The sequence below is a fragment of the Phalaenopsis equestris genome, unplaced genomic scaffold (genome assembly GCF_001263595.1).
Source record: "Phalaenopsis equestris unplaced genomic scaffold, ASM126359v1 Scaffold000002, whole genome shotgun sequence".
NCBI classification, from domain to species: Eukaryota; Viridiplantae; Streptophyta; class Magnoliopsida; order Asparagales; family Orchidaceae; genus Phalaenopsis; species Phalaenopsis equestris.
Genome location: NW_018164444.1, coordinates 18,659,073 through 18,679,389, shown reverse-complemented (window position 1 = coordinate 18,679,389; position 20,317 = coordinate 18,659,073). Strand labels below are relative to the sequence as shown.

The window sequence follows — 20,317 nt, the reverse complement described above, 5'->3', positions numbered from 1 at the left end:
CATTCAAAAGAGAAACCTATGAAAAAAATTAATTCAACTCAAATAAGTCACATTTGAACATACCAAAGACGATGTAGTAGAATCAATTTTGAATTAGAAATGTATTGTACAAAAAATTATTCATTATAAGGATTGAGATTTAAGTCTATTGCATAAAAGACTAATTTATTTAGCTGCAAATTTACAACATAAAGTTGTAGTTAACTACCGGACTTATGTCCAAGCCATGATGAAGATTTTTGTTTCATATCTATCATTTACAAAAATATTTCTAGTTTATCATTGTAATCTAAGAAATTGTTAGCAACAAACTATTAACTTGGTTCTACAAATTATGGGAATATTTTAGGGCGAATTATGACATTCTTCCCGAACCATTAAAAGATTATTATACTAAATGGGTTGAAGCTTCTCCTAAAATGAGAAACATTAGTCCATGAAAATTATTACAAGAACAAATTTTAGTTTATTTCTACACAAACTGTCAAACTACTAAGGTTTAGCCCTGGTTTATAAACCTGGGAAAAGATACATCCAATCATCTTTGTCTTCAAAGAAAAGTTTTGCTCAAATGATGGACCAAATTTAACATTGATGAGAAAATAAATCAAATTAAGTCAATAATTCAGACATTTAAAACAACACCTGTTAATGACAGATTATCAATCAAATAAATTTATGAAGGTGTTCATAAAAAATACCTACATAAAAGCAATAAATGGATCCAGAGACGTATAATGGAGATTTACCAGAATAAATTTCAAAAACTATTCAAAACTTTAATATTTTTTCAAGAAATAAACGAAAAAGGTATGTAACTTGATGGAGAATTGATGGTCGACAATGATAACCAAGACAGCCACAAGGGACAAGCCAGCTAATCAAAGAGTGGCAGTCATAACTGAATAACTTTATAAGTGTCTTTATAAAAAGTTATCCCCATTATTATGCTTCTTTCTTAGTCAAAAATAAATCTTTACTTTTATTAAAGTTATATTATTACAGTTTTTCTTTCGCTAAAAGAAATCTAACTAATTATATTGTATTATGTTTGAAATCCGAAGTCTAAGTCAGCCTCCAGACATAGGGCTTATTTGTATCTCTTGTGTGTGCAAGTTTTTAAGTGTTTTAGTCTAAGAGTCTACTATGCACTCCTCCGTTTAGAGTTTGTATGAAGCTTCCACCATAAAGGTTTTTAAGTTTAATTAAATTTTAGTTTTATTAATGTGCTTTTATTTACCTGGCTATCTGATATCAGAGCCATGTCAGGTTGAAAGGTCTGAGAGAGCTCTAATGAATATTATAATAATATGCTCCATATATTTTGAAGTAATAATGTTATGAAAATAACCAAATTAAAGCTTCAAGGCTTTTGTAAACCCTTGACTGGTAGTAATATTATTACGAAATAATACTTCGGGTAGTCATGTTATCTTGGATGCACATGCACATGTTTCTCTTTTTTTCAGAATTCCTGAGTTTTCTGCATCATCTAGGTGTTAATTCCCGCTTATGTATGTGAAGGGCAGTAAATCCTATATTATGTTCACTAAACTTAATTTTTTGATTAAGACACATCTGAATAATTCTTCAATGAAAGTGGTATGTAGTCTGTAAACCTGAGTAAGCAAGATTTGTCACTCAAAAGGAAGATGAAATAAACCTCACTTCTCTGGTGTAACAATGACAAGTACACAATCAATACTAATTTGTTTGAATCATGTTGCATATATTATAACATTACTTTGTTGTGTTGCAGTGTATAATTATGATGACCCATCCATTAGAGCCCTCAATTGCCCTCTTCATGGCTTCGTTTTCGAGTTCTAATATGAATTTTTCTATTCTAACTAGAGCCTCCTCCATGAGGCATAGTTAATTAATTAAAAATGTCGAAATGACATAAGACCCACTTAATTACGAAGACTTAAATAGATAGTCAACACTTAAAGTAGATAAATCTCTTAAATACAAAAAAAGAAACCTAAAAATTTAAAGAAAAAACCTCTATTAAGCCTGCAGAACAGTTGATCACAATAGCTCAAGTTGATAAAATATTTTATCTATTGACAAAAGAATACCTAAGTAGATATATGTGAGATTTCAAATATATTCAAATAGGTCTTATTCAAATTGCATTTAAACCACTCACCTTAAAAGGTTTGAGTGCATCACTACTTGCTTGTTTGAGAGATGGTAGATGCCTCAAATGGGCTCACAATCTCTCATGGGTATTATAAAAACTAGTATGTGCCACGGGCCAGTCTATCTCGACACCTTTCCTAATTTAAGTTTATCTTTGACAGACGTCAACCTATTTGAAATGATCAAACTTCTTACAATTACATGGTTATAATTTCCTCCCCGAATCAAAACTATAACTTTAGTGTTTAGAATTCACTTTAGAATTCTAAATACTTTAAATTCTAGTGTTCAAAAGTCTGTTCAGTCAATTAAAAGAACTATCTTGATTGAAACCAACATTTTGGCCTTCCATGTTGCCACTAATAGTTACATGGAATGAAGTAACCTTCCCTTAGTTATGGACTATTCAATCCGTCCTGACTCCAAAACTAATTATAAATCAAAACATCAATCATATAATCCAAACATCGATGAAGATGTTGAAATAAGATTTAATCCAAGGAGATCAATAATTATTCCTAGAGTATTGATCCCATCTTAGCATTTTATTGGATCCTCTTCACCCCACGAAGAGATTCCAGTAGAAACTCTTCAGATAAATAGAAATCAAATTATTTCATGTAAGCCCTTATATGTATTGAATGTGTACTTGTCATTGTTACACCAAAGATTCCAGTAGAAACTCTTCAGATAAATAGAAATCAAATTATTTCATGTAAGTCATATCAATATTGTATGACGATAATCAAATGATATTTAAAAGAATAATTTTAGATAAAAATTTTAACATTATTTAATTAAAATATGATTAATTATTAACATGCGAAGTTTTTAATATTAAATATTTAATGTTTAAAATAACTTCATCATTAATTATCATTTATTTCCTGTTAATTGATTTTACATTGTTCCGACGATTTGTTCGTTATGATAAAGTTGATAAATTTTCTTATTAGCCAAAGTAATTTATTTATAAATTAGAAAGATTTATAAATGTATTTTAAATAAAAAAAAAAGATTCGCCTTAACGCCATAAATTTATTATAATAAAAACTTTATCTCGAGTTTTCAGAAAAAATATTTTCTAAAAAATAATGATTCATAAAATAGTTAATCGTTATTTTTCTATTCAAAAATGACATCTAATTATCTCACTTCCTAAAAAATATTTTAAGACTTACACTATCTTATTGTTTCATTTGTATAAATAACTTCATTTATAATTTTTTTAATGAATATCCATTATCTTATATGTGTTTTGAAAAATTTTCATATTTTATTTTTTTATAGATAACTTAAATAAAACATTATGCACTTTTTGCTATCAAGAAACTTCATGCAATTAATACTATGTATATTTAAGGGTTAGGATTTAACATTATGATAACCATTAAATTTGAGGACTAAGATATCATATGAGAAAAAATACAAGTGATTTTATAATAGTAGTACATATGTTATATCAGTGACTGATAATGACATTGTGATGGATCAAATCAAGATCAAGGCCACGTTAGTTGGCCAAGTCCGCAGTTGTTAACTCTGGTAAATTAATTTTATGAATTGGCTTCCTTTTAAATGAGGCTTATTAGTAATTTCAACTCAATAGGAGCGCCCGTGATGAAGCCCCTCGAGCCTGACCGATTCACTTGCTCAAGTGAAGAGTGAAGAGCAAACTAATTTTTATGCCTTGAAGAAACACGTTACTCAAGCCTCTATTTTAACTCTTTTGAATTTTAATCAGGTGTTCAAGGCGAAATGTGATGAATCAATTCAAACACCTTATTATACTTTTTAATAGAAATTTGAATAAGTCTAGAATGAAGTACTCTACCTAAGACAAAGAATTTTATGCGTTTGTGAGAGTTCTCAATCATTGGAGTCATTATTCGTTGGCGAGTAATTTCGCCCATTACATTAATAATAAACTCTTGAGATTTCAGAATAATCAGACAAGTTGAATGATAAATAAGAGTTTCTTTTTTCATTCCATTTCATGCTAATATACAAAATAATGTTAGAATAAGGTAGTTGATGCACTGAGTCGTTGACACTTGTTAGTCAATATCATACACTTACAGGTAAAGGGTTCGAAGTATTGAAAAACTCTTTTCTCAATGATGAAGATTTTAGAAGATGTGAGGCCACTATCTAAATAAATAATATTAGCAATTCCGCATATCATATGACTACTTATTTTATCATAACAGACTATATTCCAAGAAGTTCACTTAGAAAGAATATTTTGGTAAGTGTCATAATGAAGGGATGACAAAATATTTTAGCTGGGGTAAAACTCTCTTCCTAATGGGAAAAAAAAAGTAGCCCAAATTGGTATGACATATTGAGAGATATGTCATACAATGCAGTTAATGTCATTTGGTTAAGACCTAAAAGCTAAATATGGGTGTATATGCGTCACTGCTTGTTCTAGAGTCACCCTAGTTCAATGTGAGCATGGAAATACTGGTTGGTTTACCTTGAACATAACATAGTAAGAGATTTATTACGGTAATGAAAGATCGCTTCTCCAAGGTGACATATTTCGTTCATTGTTGTAAGACGGTGTGTTAGAAGTTATTAGGAATTGATTTAATTCCTTTCATATTATTTCCTATTTTATGTCATTCATATTTTATGTATTTCCTTTTATTTCTAGGTTATTATTAAAAATTGATTAATTGTAATCTTGGAAATAAATGTGTTTTGTTTTTCCTATTTTATGTCTTTTCGATCATCCCCCGATAATTTTAGAAATGGATTAATTGTAATCTTAGAAATATATGTATTATGTTTTTCCTATTTTATATCTTTCTGTTTATCTCCGGGTAGTCATTAGGAATAAATTAATTGTAAACTTGGAGATATAAGTGTTATGTCTTTCTTACTTTTGGTTTCATATAAGTTGCATTTATACCCCCTTTTATATCAATAAACTATTTCGCTCAATTCTCAAAACATACATGGTATCAAAGCCTTGAAACAAACCCTGGAGTCTCCGACAGAGAAAAAAATCTTGTGTTGCCAGAAACTTCATATCCCTGTAGCCAACAATCTTTCTCTAATTGCAGGTCCCTCCTTTGCCTTCTTTGTTCAGCTTTTCCGCCGGATTTCCCTGTAGGATCTCTTCTGCTTCAAGACTTTTTCCATTGGATTAATGACACTGATGAGTTAATTCCAAACCGTGATAAGGTGAGGAGAGATGCTGATAGGGAGAGGAGATTGTCCCGAAGACTTAATCATCAAGACTTGAAGGCAAACATCATTATTGGCTTGCTGGTTACTGTTGTTGAACTTATTATTGTAATTATATGCTTCAGGGCCAGTTTGGGGCGGCTTATTGGGGTGCGGTGGCGGTATGAAAACGTCGTGGAGGTGTTTGAAAAATACGTTCGGCACAAATTATTTCTGCCGCTCATACGCACTTACGAGATTTCATTAAAAGAAGGAGAATCGGGGAAAAAGGGGCCGCGTCCTGCGTCTGCTTCCCGCGTTAGCGTGAAAAATTCCTTCGGTGCTCCCTCACCATCGCTGATTCCTTCGTCTCCTGAATCTTGGGCACGGGGTGGCCCTCTCACCAAGCGAAGAGGAAGAATGACGCAAACAGGCTTACCTTCCTCGATAATTTCTGGTTTCTGGTAGGAACGGATCAGAAGAATGAGAGACGGTAGTTTCGATAGCCACTGCAAACAAAACGCGATCCCGTCGTCGTCTTCCCAGCTAGCTCTAATGGCGACAGTATCGCGAAGGTTCGTTCACGAAGGCGATCGTTTTGGGCGAAACCTGGAGAGGGAGTGACAAGCGAGGATTTGGGCAGAGATGAAAGTTTAATTATATCAAATTTTAATTATATCATAATTTTAAGAATCTATAATTAATTATATCAAAATTTTAATTATAATTAATTTGTATATCATCAATTTAATTATAATAGATAAATTTGTATGTAATTAATTAATATTTGATCAATGAATAAAAATATATCAAAATTTTAAGTTATTTAATAAATTTCTAAGAAATTCTTCATTTATGTAATTAATAATTGATTAATCAAAATTTATTAGCTAATAAGTTAATAGTTTATAAAAAAAATAAATGATTACATACAGTTTTGTTACAAACTGTTTCACCAAACAGGGGCAGAATAGACATTTATCCTGCAACAGCTATCAATAAGCTATTCTAAATAAGCTCTCCCAAATAGCAAGCTAGTTTATTCTGATAATCTGCAGATTATCAAATTATCAATTATTTATCAAATTATCAGAATAATCTGCTTATCAACAGATTATAAATAATCAACAGCTGCGCCAAACAGACCCTCAAGCAACTGATTACTTTTTTATGTATTAGAGTATTTTGCGCTGTACTTATATTTTTTTTGAGTGGTAGGACATCTTGCTGTTATTTAGTTATAATTATTTTGAAAACCACATTTATTCAAATATATTACATATATAAGGGCAAAACAAACTTTTTCATCAGAAATGGCAGCAGCACAACTGATCTTCCTAATAGATGTTTCTTTATCGACAACATTCTGACAGCTCCTAATAAGTTGCTTCTTTTAGGAGTGTTGTTTCTGGGAAAACTATAACACATAAGTTAGGAAGCACCTTTTTTCCCTCATGATCATTCAGAAAAAATTTATGGATATAAGAGTATTGTTTTTCTGTTTTTCTAAGAATTTTTTTTAGATTTGTTTTCATGTAAGTAATTGTCAATTTACTTACTCTTGCCTCTTCTTTAGTCTAGAGGGACATTTAGAGGAGAGAAATTTGAGAGCTAATTCATTTTTTCTTTTATTTTAAAGATTTACACCATTTTTCTCTTCTTCAATTACGCTAGCCAAATTTAGTCTCGAATGAATAATTAGAGCACAGTGAGATCTCTTAATTAAAGAAAACTCCATCCATAATCACCATTTTTTCCATTCATACTAACACTTGTATGTGTTATCTAGCAACATATAGTATTTGTGGCAAAACTTATCAATTTTAAAATTGACAAATGATTAATAGTTGAGCCCTTTGATAGTTATCTTTCATCATCGCATTTGATAGTTATCTTTCATTATCGCACTAAATAACAATCGCATAACTTTCCCCGATTGCTAACTCATCTGGCATAAAACTTTCAAGTTTGTTTAAAACCTATGCACTTTCAATGCTCAAATTTCTCCACCCAAAATGTTCATGTAGACTGAAGATGAGGAAAGAACAAGCAAATTGACAATTACTAACATGAGAACAAGCAATCAAAAAATAAGTCAGAGAAAAATTCTTAGAGATACAGAGAAACAGTACCATATAACTATCATTTCATAACTTCTCTTGAATGATCAGGAGGAAAAATTCATACTGTTAATTTATTTATCATGTAATATTCAAGTTTGCATCAAAACATATGCATTTTCAATGGTATAAATCTTTCAGTAAAAAAAATGAAATCAGTGCTCAAATTTCACCCTCCTGAAAGTTCCTCTAAACCGAAGAATAGACGAGCAAGCATATCAGCAATTACTAACATGAAAACATACATATAAAAAACTGGTCCAAGAAATTTTTTTGGAAAAACGGAAGAACAACATTCATATATCCATCCTTCCATAACTTCTCCTGAAATATCATGAGAGAAATAAATGTCGCTAACTTATCTGTCACAACTTTTAAGTTTTCACCAAAAGAAATGCATTTCTAATGTTAAAAATCTTTCAAATAAAAAAAATGTAACTGGTGCTTAACTTTCTCCCCCCAAAATGTTCATTTAAACCGAAGAAGAGGCAAGAACAAGAAAATCAACAATTACTAATATCAGAACAAGCATAATAAAAACATGTCCAACAAAAACTCTCAGAGAAACGAAAAAAGTGCACAAAACTGAACACAGAAACCAAACACAGTGCAAATTGACCTTCTGTGGCTGAATAAAGCAATGAAAGACCACTGAGAAACTAAAAACACAAAAAAAGGCATAAAGGAAAAAACCTTCAACGGAGGGAGGCAGCTAGTCGACCGCACCGACAACAAGGGAGGCAAGCGCAACCGTGTTTCAGCTCTAAAAACACAGGTGACAAATGAGGGAAGGGCGAGGGTATTTGCGCATGTGGTCAAGTATACCGCTAAATGAAGAGGGGTGGTGACGTCAACTACCACTCGCAATGGAGCCCCCATCGCGGAACGCACAAACCCTCTCTATTTCGGCTTTCGCCGATCAATGGGCCGTTGACTATTAAATGCACGCGAAAAAGAGGCTTTCAAACGTGTCGTTCGTCGTTCCGAAAAACGAGAAGACGAAGGAACGAGCTCCCAAAAGAGCCCTTAGTGACAGATCCCTCCAGCAAGATTCTCCCTATAGGCCCTAGCTGCTGGAACTCCTCTCCATGTCGGCCCTCCATCGGCCGGAGATCTCACTATAGTCTTTGACTGCAGTCTTTCTCTGTTGTCAGTTGCCGCCAGGATTTCTTCCTTTCACAAGAGATCTACCTCTTGCATGCCCTGTCTTCCGTAAGAATTTCTTCTTCCGACATACTGGCGTGAGAATTCCTTCTTTGCAATTCACGAGCAACAAGCAGCCTTTTTTGTCTCCCATGAGAACTTCTTCCCCATGGCCTCTCGAGCATAAGCCAAACCACATTGATGGCAAGGACAAAGCAAGCTGCTTGTAAGTCCACCAACCGCAATGTCCTAAGGAAGTAACTGACAACCAAGGTAGCTAGGAAGTCGGCTCCTGCGACCGACGGCATGAAGAAACCACATCATTTCCGTTCTGAAACAGTTGTGTTGAGGGAGATCAGGATGTCTCAGAAGAGCACAGAGCTCCTCGTTCGTAAGCTTCCCTTCTAGCATCTAGTACGTGAAATTGTGTAGGATTTCAATATCGACCTCCAATTCCAGAGTTCCGTAGTTGTTGCAATTCAGGAGGCTGCGGAGACTTGCCTTATCGGTCTCTTTGAAGACACAAATCATTGTGGTATTCATGCCAAGAGGGTTATTATTATGTCGAAGGATATTCAGATTACTCATCGAACTCGTGTCCCTCCTTGTCAACCGTAAAGATGGACTACTTCCATGCATCAACATCCGATCCTCTCCTTCGTTTTTGTTGAAGCCATGGTTGATTCCTCCACTGCCAAGCTTTCGTCCAACATTGTTATTGATTCTACCTCAATTCCTCTACAAATTGGATGACTTGAACGCCACAAACTCCACGAGAAACTGAAAAATAAGTCTTCAGCCAAAGCTTCCACCGCTAAAGGTATCACAAAAGTCTCGAAATCTACAACAATTCAGTCGGCCCCAACTCGAACCATTCCTGAGAGTCAGATATAACAAACTTCTTGGTTCAAGTCAGTTCTCCTCCGACCCGTCAACCTCTCATATTCGTCAAGTATCGTCATTCGAGGAGTATGATTTTTTTTTTATTATTTTCTCTTTTTTTTTCTCAAGAAAATAACATTGATGACGCTTTCCTTTCTTCTTCATGCCGCCATAATTTTTGTCCTAGAGCAGGCCCTCCTCTAGAGCTTTTTCTTACAATAGGCCTCCTCCTGAGCTTTTTTCTGTAGCAGACCCTTCTCCAGAGCTTTTTCCTTTGTAGGTCATACCCTACAGCTTCCTTGTAGGTTGTCGACTTTTCTGCAAACTTCTCTGCGGCATTATCCATAGCAACCTTCAGGCTAATTACAGAAATTGTAGTCAAAGACAACCACAGATAACTAGAAGTGTCCCTAAATGTTTCGCAACATCAAAACCTCAATTTCTACCTCACAAATTACCTTCCTCATTTGATGATTTCAAATCCAAATTAAACAAGATTGACATCTATGTTTAAACTTGAGGGGGAGTGTTAAAAGTTATTAAAAATAGATTTATTTCCTTTCATTTTTTATTTTATGTCATTCATATTTTATGTATGTTCCTTTTGTCTCGGGACAATTATTAGGAATTGATTAATTGTAATCTTGGAGATATATTTGTTATGTTTTCCCAATTTTATGTCTTTCCTTTTATATCCAGGTTGGTATTAGGAATTGATTAATTATAATCTTAAGGATATATATGTTATGTCTTTCCTATTTTAGGATTCATATAAATTGTATTTATAACCCCATTTCATATTAATAAAGTATTCTGCTCAATTCTCAAAACCTACACAATGAATGCTTGATATATTATAGATTTATATTTTAGAGGGATAACCCATCATCACGACATGCCCTGTACAATCAATTTAGACAGAGACGTCAAATTTTTGAGTTGCTTTTGATATACTTTATAGAGCAAGCTAGATACAAAAATTTAATTCAGATCAATAGCAAACCCAGAGAAAGACAAACAAACAAAGATAATAAATCGCAGTTTGGGAAATCTCCTCAGCTATTTTGTGAAAAAGAAGATTAGACAGTCAAATTTGGTGCTTCCTTAGGCTGAGTTTGTCTACAACCGATCCACTAGTTAATTCACAAGTCAAATTTTTTTTGAGATTGTAAATCAATAAAACTCCCACGCTCCTTTGGAGTTGGTACTATTACTTCTAGCCACTATGCTTAGTACTGATGCAAAGACTAGAATTGGAGAGATTCAGACCCTATATGAACAGGTGAGACAAGGTAGCGTCAAGCAAAACCTCAAGTAACATAAACAAAAGAAACTTTTAAGAAAGAAAACTTGGCATGGGTTAGATTGAAAAATGAGGGGTTACCTAAAAATTCTTTTGAGAATATCAAACCTAGAACTAACGTATCATTACAAGTTGCTAAGAAAATCAATAATAATGGCCACAAAATTGACTTGCCTAGTGACTACAACATCTCTAGTAACTACAATATTGCCGACCTATCATAGTGAATCCTTATGTTTCCAACGAAGAAAGCAACGGACGTCTACCTCTTTAGAGGATGAAAGCAGGAATCCTGCCAAGAACAGAATCAAACAGGTTGCTTTCAAGCAAGTTCAAGAAATTCTTGTTCCCATCAGCTGGTCGTTCTCTTATAAGGCCTATTTGTATATTTATCTAGGCTATTAGTATTAGGATATTTGGTCTCTTACATATAAATATGTTGTTAAACCTAATTCGAAAACTTCTTTATTTGGTTTATGCATTAGATATTGTTTTCTTTAGTTTTCCCTAGCCATAGTGGTATACCATTAGATTTCTCTCAGGGGGTGTTATCGTAACCTGATTGGGTCTACGTGATAAACTAGCCCAGCTGTCCAAAGCCCTCCTGCGTCATCAACCCTTGTTGCCCACCTGGTGTTTCTGCTTTCAGACAGCCGTCCAGCAGTTGCCTGTGTCATCAACCCTTGTTGCCCGCCTGGTGTTTCTGCTTTCAGACCGCCATCCAGCAGTTGTTTGTGCCAAAATTTAAAATTCTGCCACCCCTTGGTCCGTCCCCACTTCATCCTACAACCCTTCTAATCTCCCCATCGATCTTCCCACATCATATAGGAACTCTAAATCGGTGTTACAAATAAACGTAGTCCCTGTAACGTTTGGTTTACTTTGAAAGAAGGCACTTGAAACTAAAAGCAGAGACGGAGATGGAAGTTTTCACTTATCAAGAAATCAAATACCATTGAGAAAAAGACCTCAGATTTGGGATGGATATAAAATCAAATAATGCCATGCATAATTTTTTCTTGTTTACTAGTAATATTATTGCTGACCATTATTAACTCCAACATTTTGGCTGATTTTTTCCTTATTCCTGTACCATAGCTTAACAACAATCAGTTTACTGGACTATAGATTCTTTAATATTCTTCCTACAACAAAAGAAAAGGAATAAAAATGAAATAAAAAAATAATAATAAAACAAACCAAACTCAATTTCATTTTAGGTCCGAAGGAAGTCAAGTTATTCCTTGCATAATTGTGCTTGTTGTGAAATTATTAGGATACAGTGTTAACTCAAAACTTTTTCCATATTTTTTTTCTTATATTTTTCTACCATGCTTAATAATGTACTATAATAATTTATTTGTACCAGAACAAGGATTCAAGCTAAAACAGAATTATAATAGAAGCCAAACCTCAATTCTATCCACATTGGTGTTCAAATTGGGGATTTGAAAATCGCATGTACCAAAGATCAACAATAAATACTAGAACTGGAGGAGGCACATACCTGTTCGTTTTCTTCGTCACAATAACCAACCAGAGAAACTAGGTTTCTATGATGCAACCTCGATAAAAGTTCTATCTCGGTGAAGAACTCTCTTGATCCCTGTAAAGAGCCTTCTAGTGCCCGTTTTATTGCGACAACTGTTCCATCAGCTAAGATTCCTCTGTAAACCTTTCCGTACCCACCTTGACCAACTTGAGAGGAGCTACTAAAATTATTTGTCGCCAATGCCATTTCTTCAAATGTAAACCCCTTCACACCATCAACTTTTATGGGAATTCTTGATACTGCATAAGGTGGAGGTCATTGAGGATTAGAGAACTTCGGAAATATACCTTTATTAAATTGCGCCCAGATAGCATTGAATGCTTAAGTCACGCCGCTACAAAAAGGTTTTTTTTTTCCATTAAAATGCAAGTATAAAGTATGTGATGACTAGTGTGTGCCTATTCCGGAAGAACTTAATCATCTATCTTTAGTTCATCCAAAAGATCCTCAAATCAAAACAAAAGAAAACAGATTATTCTTTAAACGAAATCTCAAACAATATTTGAAGTTTAGCATGATGCTTCGTAATTGATTGCATTCAACAAGGTTTTAGAATTTTAATGGCATGGCCAAGATATAAAGGGAATACAGCAAAAAAAAGACAGAAAGATCAGGTCTTTTAAGGGGAAAAAATGTACTAAAGGGCTAAATATTTAAATGATTGTACAAATCAGCACACTCAATTGATAAAAAAAAAAATTTAATTTAAAAAACTTTGAATAGCATATTCAAATGTTACCTGAACTTAGATTGTTGCAACTGATTCAAGCTTGGTTAAATTCATCATGATTTAGTGATGATGATGACACGCTAATAAATGATTCGCTTAGTATAATAGGAGGCTAAAAAATGCTCAAAAAAATTTATGAATTTCACAATAAGAAAGAATCTGGCAGTTGTCCCATGCTGGCTACCATTGTGCAACGCGTGGGTTAATTGCAAGCATAAGCACACAATATTACCATTATGAACAAGAATGTTCCTTTTCACAATAGAAGTTTACCATGTAATTTTCAACTTTGCATGAAATGATTCCATCCTTTTAGATTTATAAAATATATAGATAAGTTCATAAAAAGAGCAAAGCTGAGTAAAAGATACATATGTCAACTATGAAAGAAAATTCTTCCTCATAATGATAAGTTTTGATTCAATTAAGAAACATGTGAATCTTTGATCGGATGAGCACATTTGGCGTGCTAGACACCTCAGTCTCCAAAATTCCACCGGATTAGTTACCAACTTTTGTCACGATGGATTTCTAGGAGACGGACTCTGCAGACGGACCTCATCTTTTCCAATAAGAAATGAAATATTAAAGGAAGATTTACATACATACTACTCAATTCCTACGTATTTACATATCTAACACCTAAACTTCAATTTTTACATACACGCTACCATATCCATGCATGAAATGGTGTTTTTCACTTTTTCAAAGTTAAAATGGTGGTATTTTAATGGTATGAAAGATTTTAGTGGTATTTACGTAAAAGTAAAGTTTAAATGTTAGATATGTAAATAAAAAGGTATTGGGTTGTATGTATGTAAATGCCCCAATAATAAATGCATTTTGGACATCATCCAAAATGCCAAGCAAACAAATGACCAATTCAATATTTTGTTCTATGCCGTAATTTCAAATGTTGTTATGCAAGAGCTCTATTTCTGTTTACGCTTCATTTTAAATGTTTCTGACTGTTTGTATTTCTCTTTGCACTAGCATTTCTAGTTAATTGTCCTTATTATACTAATAACATTTTCTTGACATAATACTACGCTTAGAAAAAAAAAAAAAATCAAAGCCCCTTAGCTCAAGTCTTTTGCCTTATTTCTCTATGATAAATGAATTTTCTTTTAATTCAACAAAAAATTTATAGGCTGTTCTAACCAATAAAAGAAAAAAATCAAACGCACCTACCGAAATAGCAATAAAAATCTAATACTAGCCAAATCGTTGCGACCCTCCAACTAATGACATCAATTCTAAAATAGTAAATGTAATCACGAACAACATAATTCAATAAGCACATGCTCTTATTGTAATCCCAAGAATTTATTTTTTTATCCATTTATTTTTAGTTAGACTATACCAAGATGTGTATCAACAACGGCATATCAATAAAATTCTAGGGAGTAAGATTCGGAAAATCTTAAGGCAAGCATTTCCTAAATAAGCTGCAACTCATTGAAATTTAAATACCAAGGGTCCGTTTGGGACAGCTGCAGCTTATTAAAACTTGTTGTTGCGTAACAGTTGTGTCTATAGAAAGCTGATTGTCTGTTTGTTTTTTACAGTTTTGCAGCAACTGTGATGTTGTTGTTTCTGAACAAATGATCTTTCTACCTATGTAATAGAATGTTGTTTATAACATAACCAATCATGCTAGCACATCTCATACCTAAAAATAAATTTCCAGTTGTTTGAATGTTACAAAATAAAAACTGTAACTTCACAAAATAGTGAGTAACATAACAATCAAAATTAAAAATAGGACTATTAAAATTACAATTAATAATATCATCATATTGTTTTTAAGATCCAGATGGCCAATGTCACAAGATAATTCATTTTCTAATTAAAATCTCCACGACTGACCACTATCGGCGATAGAATCCTCGAACCGATCTGCCCACCTAAAGAAATCACAGTTCTCTATTTTATTCTTTGAACGCCTCTAAAATTGTTTCATAAATTTATGTGACAGTCGTGAAGTAAGCAAAGAACATTGTAGTCAACAGTAACAGTACAATGCTCTAGAGGTACCAGAAGTCCTCGAGCTCATTCTTTTAGAAGGTTCGAAACCATAAGGCACAAACCCTTAATGGCAACATTAATAATGAATAATAGTATAAGTACTCAATTCAAGTTTTATGAAACTGTGAGGTCTCAGAGAGTAGAGTATAAACCAACAAATATGTCATTACAAAAAGACAGCAGACCTTAAAAAAATGGTTATTGGTTGTCTTTAAACCATGTAATACAGAGCTCTTATGTTTACATATGCACATCACCAATAGGGTCATTCAGAAAAATCTCAAAAGTCACAGGACTGAAATAGGAGAATTTAGTTGTCTTCATTGGGATTTCATGTGTCTATAACCAACAACAACATATAAACCATCCAGAAGAACTCATAAGGTTCAATATCACATCACAACCCTCTAAAATAAAAAATAAAACATGCAATAAAAAACTTACGTTACATATTATACCCACGGTTGCCCCACAAGTCATCCACGTGTGTTCCATCGATCACTCTAATACAATCATAAACCATTTAACAAGGGTATTTGAATTATTGTGTTCAGTTGAATTCAAGAAGAAATGAATGAATATAATTATCTTAAAATATGGCATATACCGTTGGTCCTATGAAACCTTTATGGGGGTCCATTGGAATGTTGGTTCCTTTGGTTTGATAATTTCTGATGATAAACTGACTAGAGCATTCAACTCAGATGATAAATATCTATTATTTCATATGAGTGCTAAAATCGCTCAATGGCCCGTCTCATAGATTCATTCTGTGATAAAATGTAAAGGTTAATTGTTAACAGTTCTTTGTAAGTCATCCAAGTGGAGCCATGAAGTTCGTGATTTTGATGTAGTTCTTCAAAAGAACAATGAATACGAGTTATGTCATGCAAAACATATTGTTAAACCTTGTTGGTTGCCCTACAAGCAACTCTCCAACCCACTTATTGCCTATGTATGTTGATGTCATACATGGAGAGTAATATATGACTTGTAATACTCATACATTAGGCATAACAAAGTTGTAATCTTCTTCCGCATCTTTCTCTATCAATGTTATTCATTATTTATGTAATTAACACATATAAACATCATCAAATTAGCTAGAATCATAACATGATTTGATCAAAAGAAAAATAAAGAAACTTCGAGAAGCAATTAACAAGTGTCCAAGAAACTTTGAGAAGTAATTAACAAGTGTCCAAAAAATAAAACCAAAGCATATTACAAGTGACAAATATTGTCACTATGAAAAAACAAATATAAAATGTCCAACCAATAAAATGAAATTCATGCATTTTGACCCACCACAACTAACATCACCACCACCACCACAATTTCACCAAAAAGTCCACCCCCTAAACCATCAATACAAACATCACCACCAACCCCACAGGGCCACAACCACCAATATCACCTCCAAAACCACCACTACAAACACGACCTCCAACACCACCACCATAAAATACCATTCCATAATCAAGTATCAAAATTCTCGATGCATTTTTTTCCAATTTCTCACTGCAAAGGCAGGATTCACCATAAAATCAAACATACATATTCAAAACATACACAACACTCGAAACATTTCTTTTTACAAATCCAACTTTAGCTCACCCCTATATGCACATCAAAAATCTTCATAAAATTCAAGTCTCTCCAGGTCGAGTCTCCCGTAAATGTCAAAATACTTCATAAAATCTCAACCAATATTCACATAAAAAATGAATGACAACTGAACAGAGCAAAGCCAGAGCAAAATCGCAAATGCTTTGGATGTGAGGTATGTAAATATCCCAGAATGAAGAATGAGAGTTCAAACTATATTCCAAGTAGAGCAAAGCTCACAAACAGCACAAAAAATGAAGAGAAAAGCAAAATCCAAAATCCCATTTTCATGCTAATCGAATATCGGCATTCACGGTAGAGCAAAGACAAATTTTCTCAGCGAAGCCACACATTCCAAATCAACCTCAACTTTCAAAGAAAATTGATAGAAAATATCGTGAGAGCGAGAGAGTCAATCGCTTCTTTCGACACAGACGACAAAGAGGAGTGGCCTTAGGCCAGAGATTTGAGAAAGGCAACAGAGAGACTAGAGAGGCCACACGAGGGAGACAGAGGCGCGAAGGAGCTCGAACGAGAAGATGAGGGAGCTCTAGGGCAAAGATGCAGGGCAGAGAGGAAATAATACGAAGGAAACAAGGACCGCTGGTTAGACCTACGACCCAGGCTTACGGTCGCAACGTGGGATCTGTTGTTGCGCCACACTAATCAAATAACCATTTATGTGGTGTGAAAACGCGCCCCAATAAATAAGCCGTGTCAAACAAACCCTACGTCTCAACCGCAAGTCCTGCGCACATACATAGGCCACAAATATATATATATATATATATAATTTTATTTTTTTTGAAAAAAAAACCCAATGACTAATATATTAAAGAGAAAAGATACAGATAAGTTGTATGAGTGGGCCCAAAAATAGGTCCCAACTCACACGGTACAACACACAAAAAAGTCAAAAAGGGTACATATAAAAATAAAAAAAACTCAAAACCGCCAGGGCGCTGAAAAAATAAGAGTCATCCAAATTTAGTTCTGTCTCTGTCTCTATTTCTCGGAAGGGGTCCAACTAACAAATTGGTAAGGTGTGTATCATTACCGGAAGTAACCAAAGTATCATCCATAAGACTCCTCAGCTCGAGCAAATCTCCATTCTTCTTCTTCCTCCCGGAAATGTAAACATGTTATTCTTCATCCAAAGAATCAGTATGATGAGGTGGTAGAGCTGTAGTAGAAGGATTATCAGCCGTAGTACTCACAATAGGTTCTAGTATTTGTGAAGTATGAGTTGCCTCTACATCGGATACTTCCTGAAGATGAGGAGCTACGAGGTTCTCCTGATTATCAGTTTGAACATTATCCTTTTGTATGTAATATTCCTTCAGTATTGTTTTCTATGGGGTTTGAAGGTGTCAGCATCACATCAATCGCAGTAACAGTAACAGCAGTGTCAGGGGGGTCCACAGGTGCAACAGACACCTCCTGTCTGGTAATATCCTCCTCAGGTGGAACTAAAATATTCAGGATAGTGGGGTTAAACCCATCCTTATCTAATTGAATCTTAGCTTTCAAATTAGGATGGAGCTTGTGACATTTATCAAGGATATGCACAAATATCTTACAGTGGGTACAATATAGAAGTCTATGTTCTATGACGATTTGTTGTCAATATTCATTATGAGTTGTGTCGAGCCAGACTTCAGTAACATGTAAAGTAATATCCCTGTTCACAAGTATTTTGGTCACAAAAGGTCTAGTTAGATTGAAAGTGGGTAGAGCTAGCTTAATAGGGTCCCCAAGGATGGCCCCAATGTTGTAGAGAAACTGATGATGAAAAAAGTGCAACTTGAGACTAGGTAGACTAAATCATACCGGTACAGTGAGAGTTTCATGACTTGGGTCGATATATCTTTATGGCATGTACAAAAAATTCCTTCATGTACTGTACACATGCAACTATTTAATTCAAAGAAAAATCATCTCCTAATACCGAGATTAGACTTAATTTTTTTTTCCTAGATTAACTCATTCCTTCATCTAATTTATTAATAATATCTTGCAAAAAGTAAAAGTGCTAAAAATCACTTGAACAAAGAGAAAGGCATGACTTCAAAGATTATAATGGCGTTTTGAAAAGAAATATTTTGGCAGTTATGACATTTGCTTAAGGTATCTCTTATATTGCTTGAAACTAAAATAAAGTTTCATGCTCCTTTTTTCAAGAAAACAAATAGTGGCAATTTTGACCAACTATGTGTTACGATGCATATAAAGCCAAATTTCCCTATGTTTAGGTTACAATTACTTGATAACTCTAATAATTAAAAAAATGTACAAGTGTACTGCAAAAGATTTGACAAAACTTCAAAGAGGCCTCAGTTAAGGTGTAATCACAAGCTAATGTTAAATATAGTTTAATAAATATGAGAATCAGAAAATTTCAACAAAATATATTGAGAAAGAATCATAGAAAAAGAGAGGAGATTGTTAATATTTCATCTAAGTTGAGTTAGAAATATAATGATCCTTCATGCTTTCGAGATTTCATTAAGTGGTCCATTTAGGTGTGCTTTTAAACAGTGTTATATGGTTGTAAGGCGCAAAAGGCACTTACTTGATCGCCTTTTTGAGGCTGCTTGGTATTTAAAACGCCTCCTCATTAAAAAAATAGTTACCAAAGTTGATAGAGCAACTGCCAATGCCACCGATGCTAATACAATGCCCACTACAGCACCAGCACTTAACCTTGAACCTGAACGTGAAATCACTGAAAAAGAAAAATGAATCAATGACTGCCTGATATTATATAATTCAATTCAAAAGCTACATTGTAATAGAGTTTTGAAGGATGGAAGTGCAAGCAGTTTTGCTTGCAATATATACCATTAGAATAAAATCCCAAAGTGAAGTTTAGTAGTTCATATGGTCCAAAAATTCCTGAATCTGGAATCAACCATCCTGTGAACATTCCTCTGATTCGTAGAACCTCACTGTCGTTAAATAAATTGGTATTATTTGGGAATAATTTCAGCTTCATCCGCAATCTTGGACCTTCTTCCCAGATAAATGAATCAATGAACACTTGATAGAGAGCCAATTCAAGACCGGATGATAAATAACCGTCAAAGTCATCCATGTATGGAAGGAAATTTGAAAATCCTGGACTCTTTAATCGATAACCAACTTCAAGTGGGATGGAACAAAAGCAAGAGAGGGGAGAAAGAGGATTGTATTCATAGCCTTGATCACTGGGGCATGGGCCACAGCTTATTTTGGAGTTCCCTGAGCTACCAGATGATTGGTTTATTAACTGATATTGACAGTATTGCTCAATATTAAGTTGGTTTGCATTCGAACATACAGGATTGCCATATAACCTGAAAATAATGCAACATTGAACCAAGAATAATGATAAACATTGCCTAAATTCAAAAAAAAATTGAGAAAATTTAAGAAACTGAATCTAAAATATGGTTTAGGAGGAGACAAAAGCACGCTACAGGTGATAATATGCTAGTTCAAAGTAAGATTTTCAACTTTACCCCTTACACATAATTAAATGCATGTAACTATGTGCTCTACAAGTTCAAGTCATTACAATGTAACAATGTAAAGTGCTATAGAGCTCCAAACTTACCATTCTATCTATAGTTCAGCTAAACCATTAGAATAAT

At 33.9% G+C, this 20,317-nt stretch overlaps 1 protein-coding gene and 1 pseudogene across 5 annotated transcripts in view; one reads left to right on the top strand and one right to left on the bottom strand.

Moving 5' to 3' along the window:
- The window catches only part of LOC110021246 (probable LRR receptor-like serine/threonine-protein kinase At1g06840), a 44,326-nt gene that overhangs the window by 4,888 nt on the left and 19,121 nt on the right, over positions 1–20,317 (bottom strand). For all 5 annotated transcript variants that reach the window (XM_020719679.1, XM_020719673.1, XM_020719667.1 and 2 more), the window contains exons 15-17: positions 19,527–20,020; positions 19,258–19,410; positions 12,275–12,558 (exon numbers count right to left, since the gene is read on the bottom strand). In XM_020719679.1, the coding sequence (XP_020575338.1) occupies positions 12,275–12,558; positions 19,258–19,410; positions 19,527–20,020 (931 nt within the window). The remainder of the gene's footprint in view (positions 1–12,274; positions 12,559–19,257; positions 19,411–19,526; positions 20,021–20,317) is intronic.
- Positions 8,784–9,200, top strand: LOC110028582 (annotated as a pseudogene).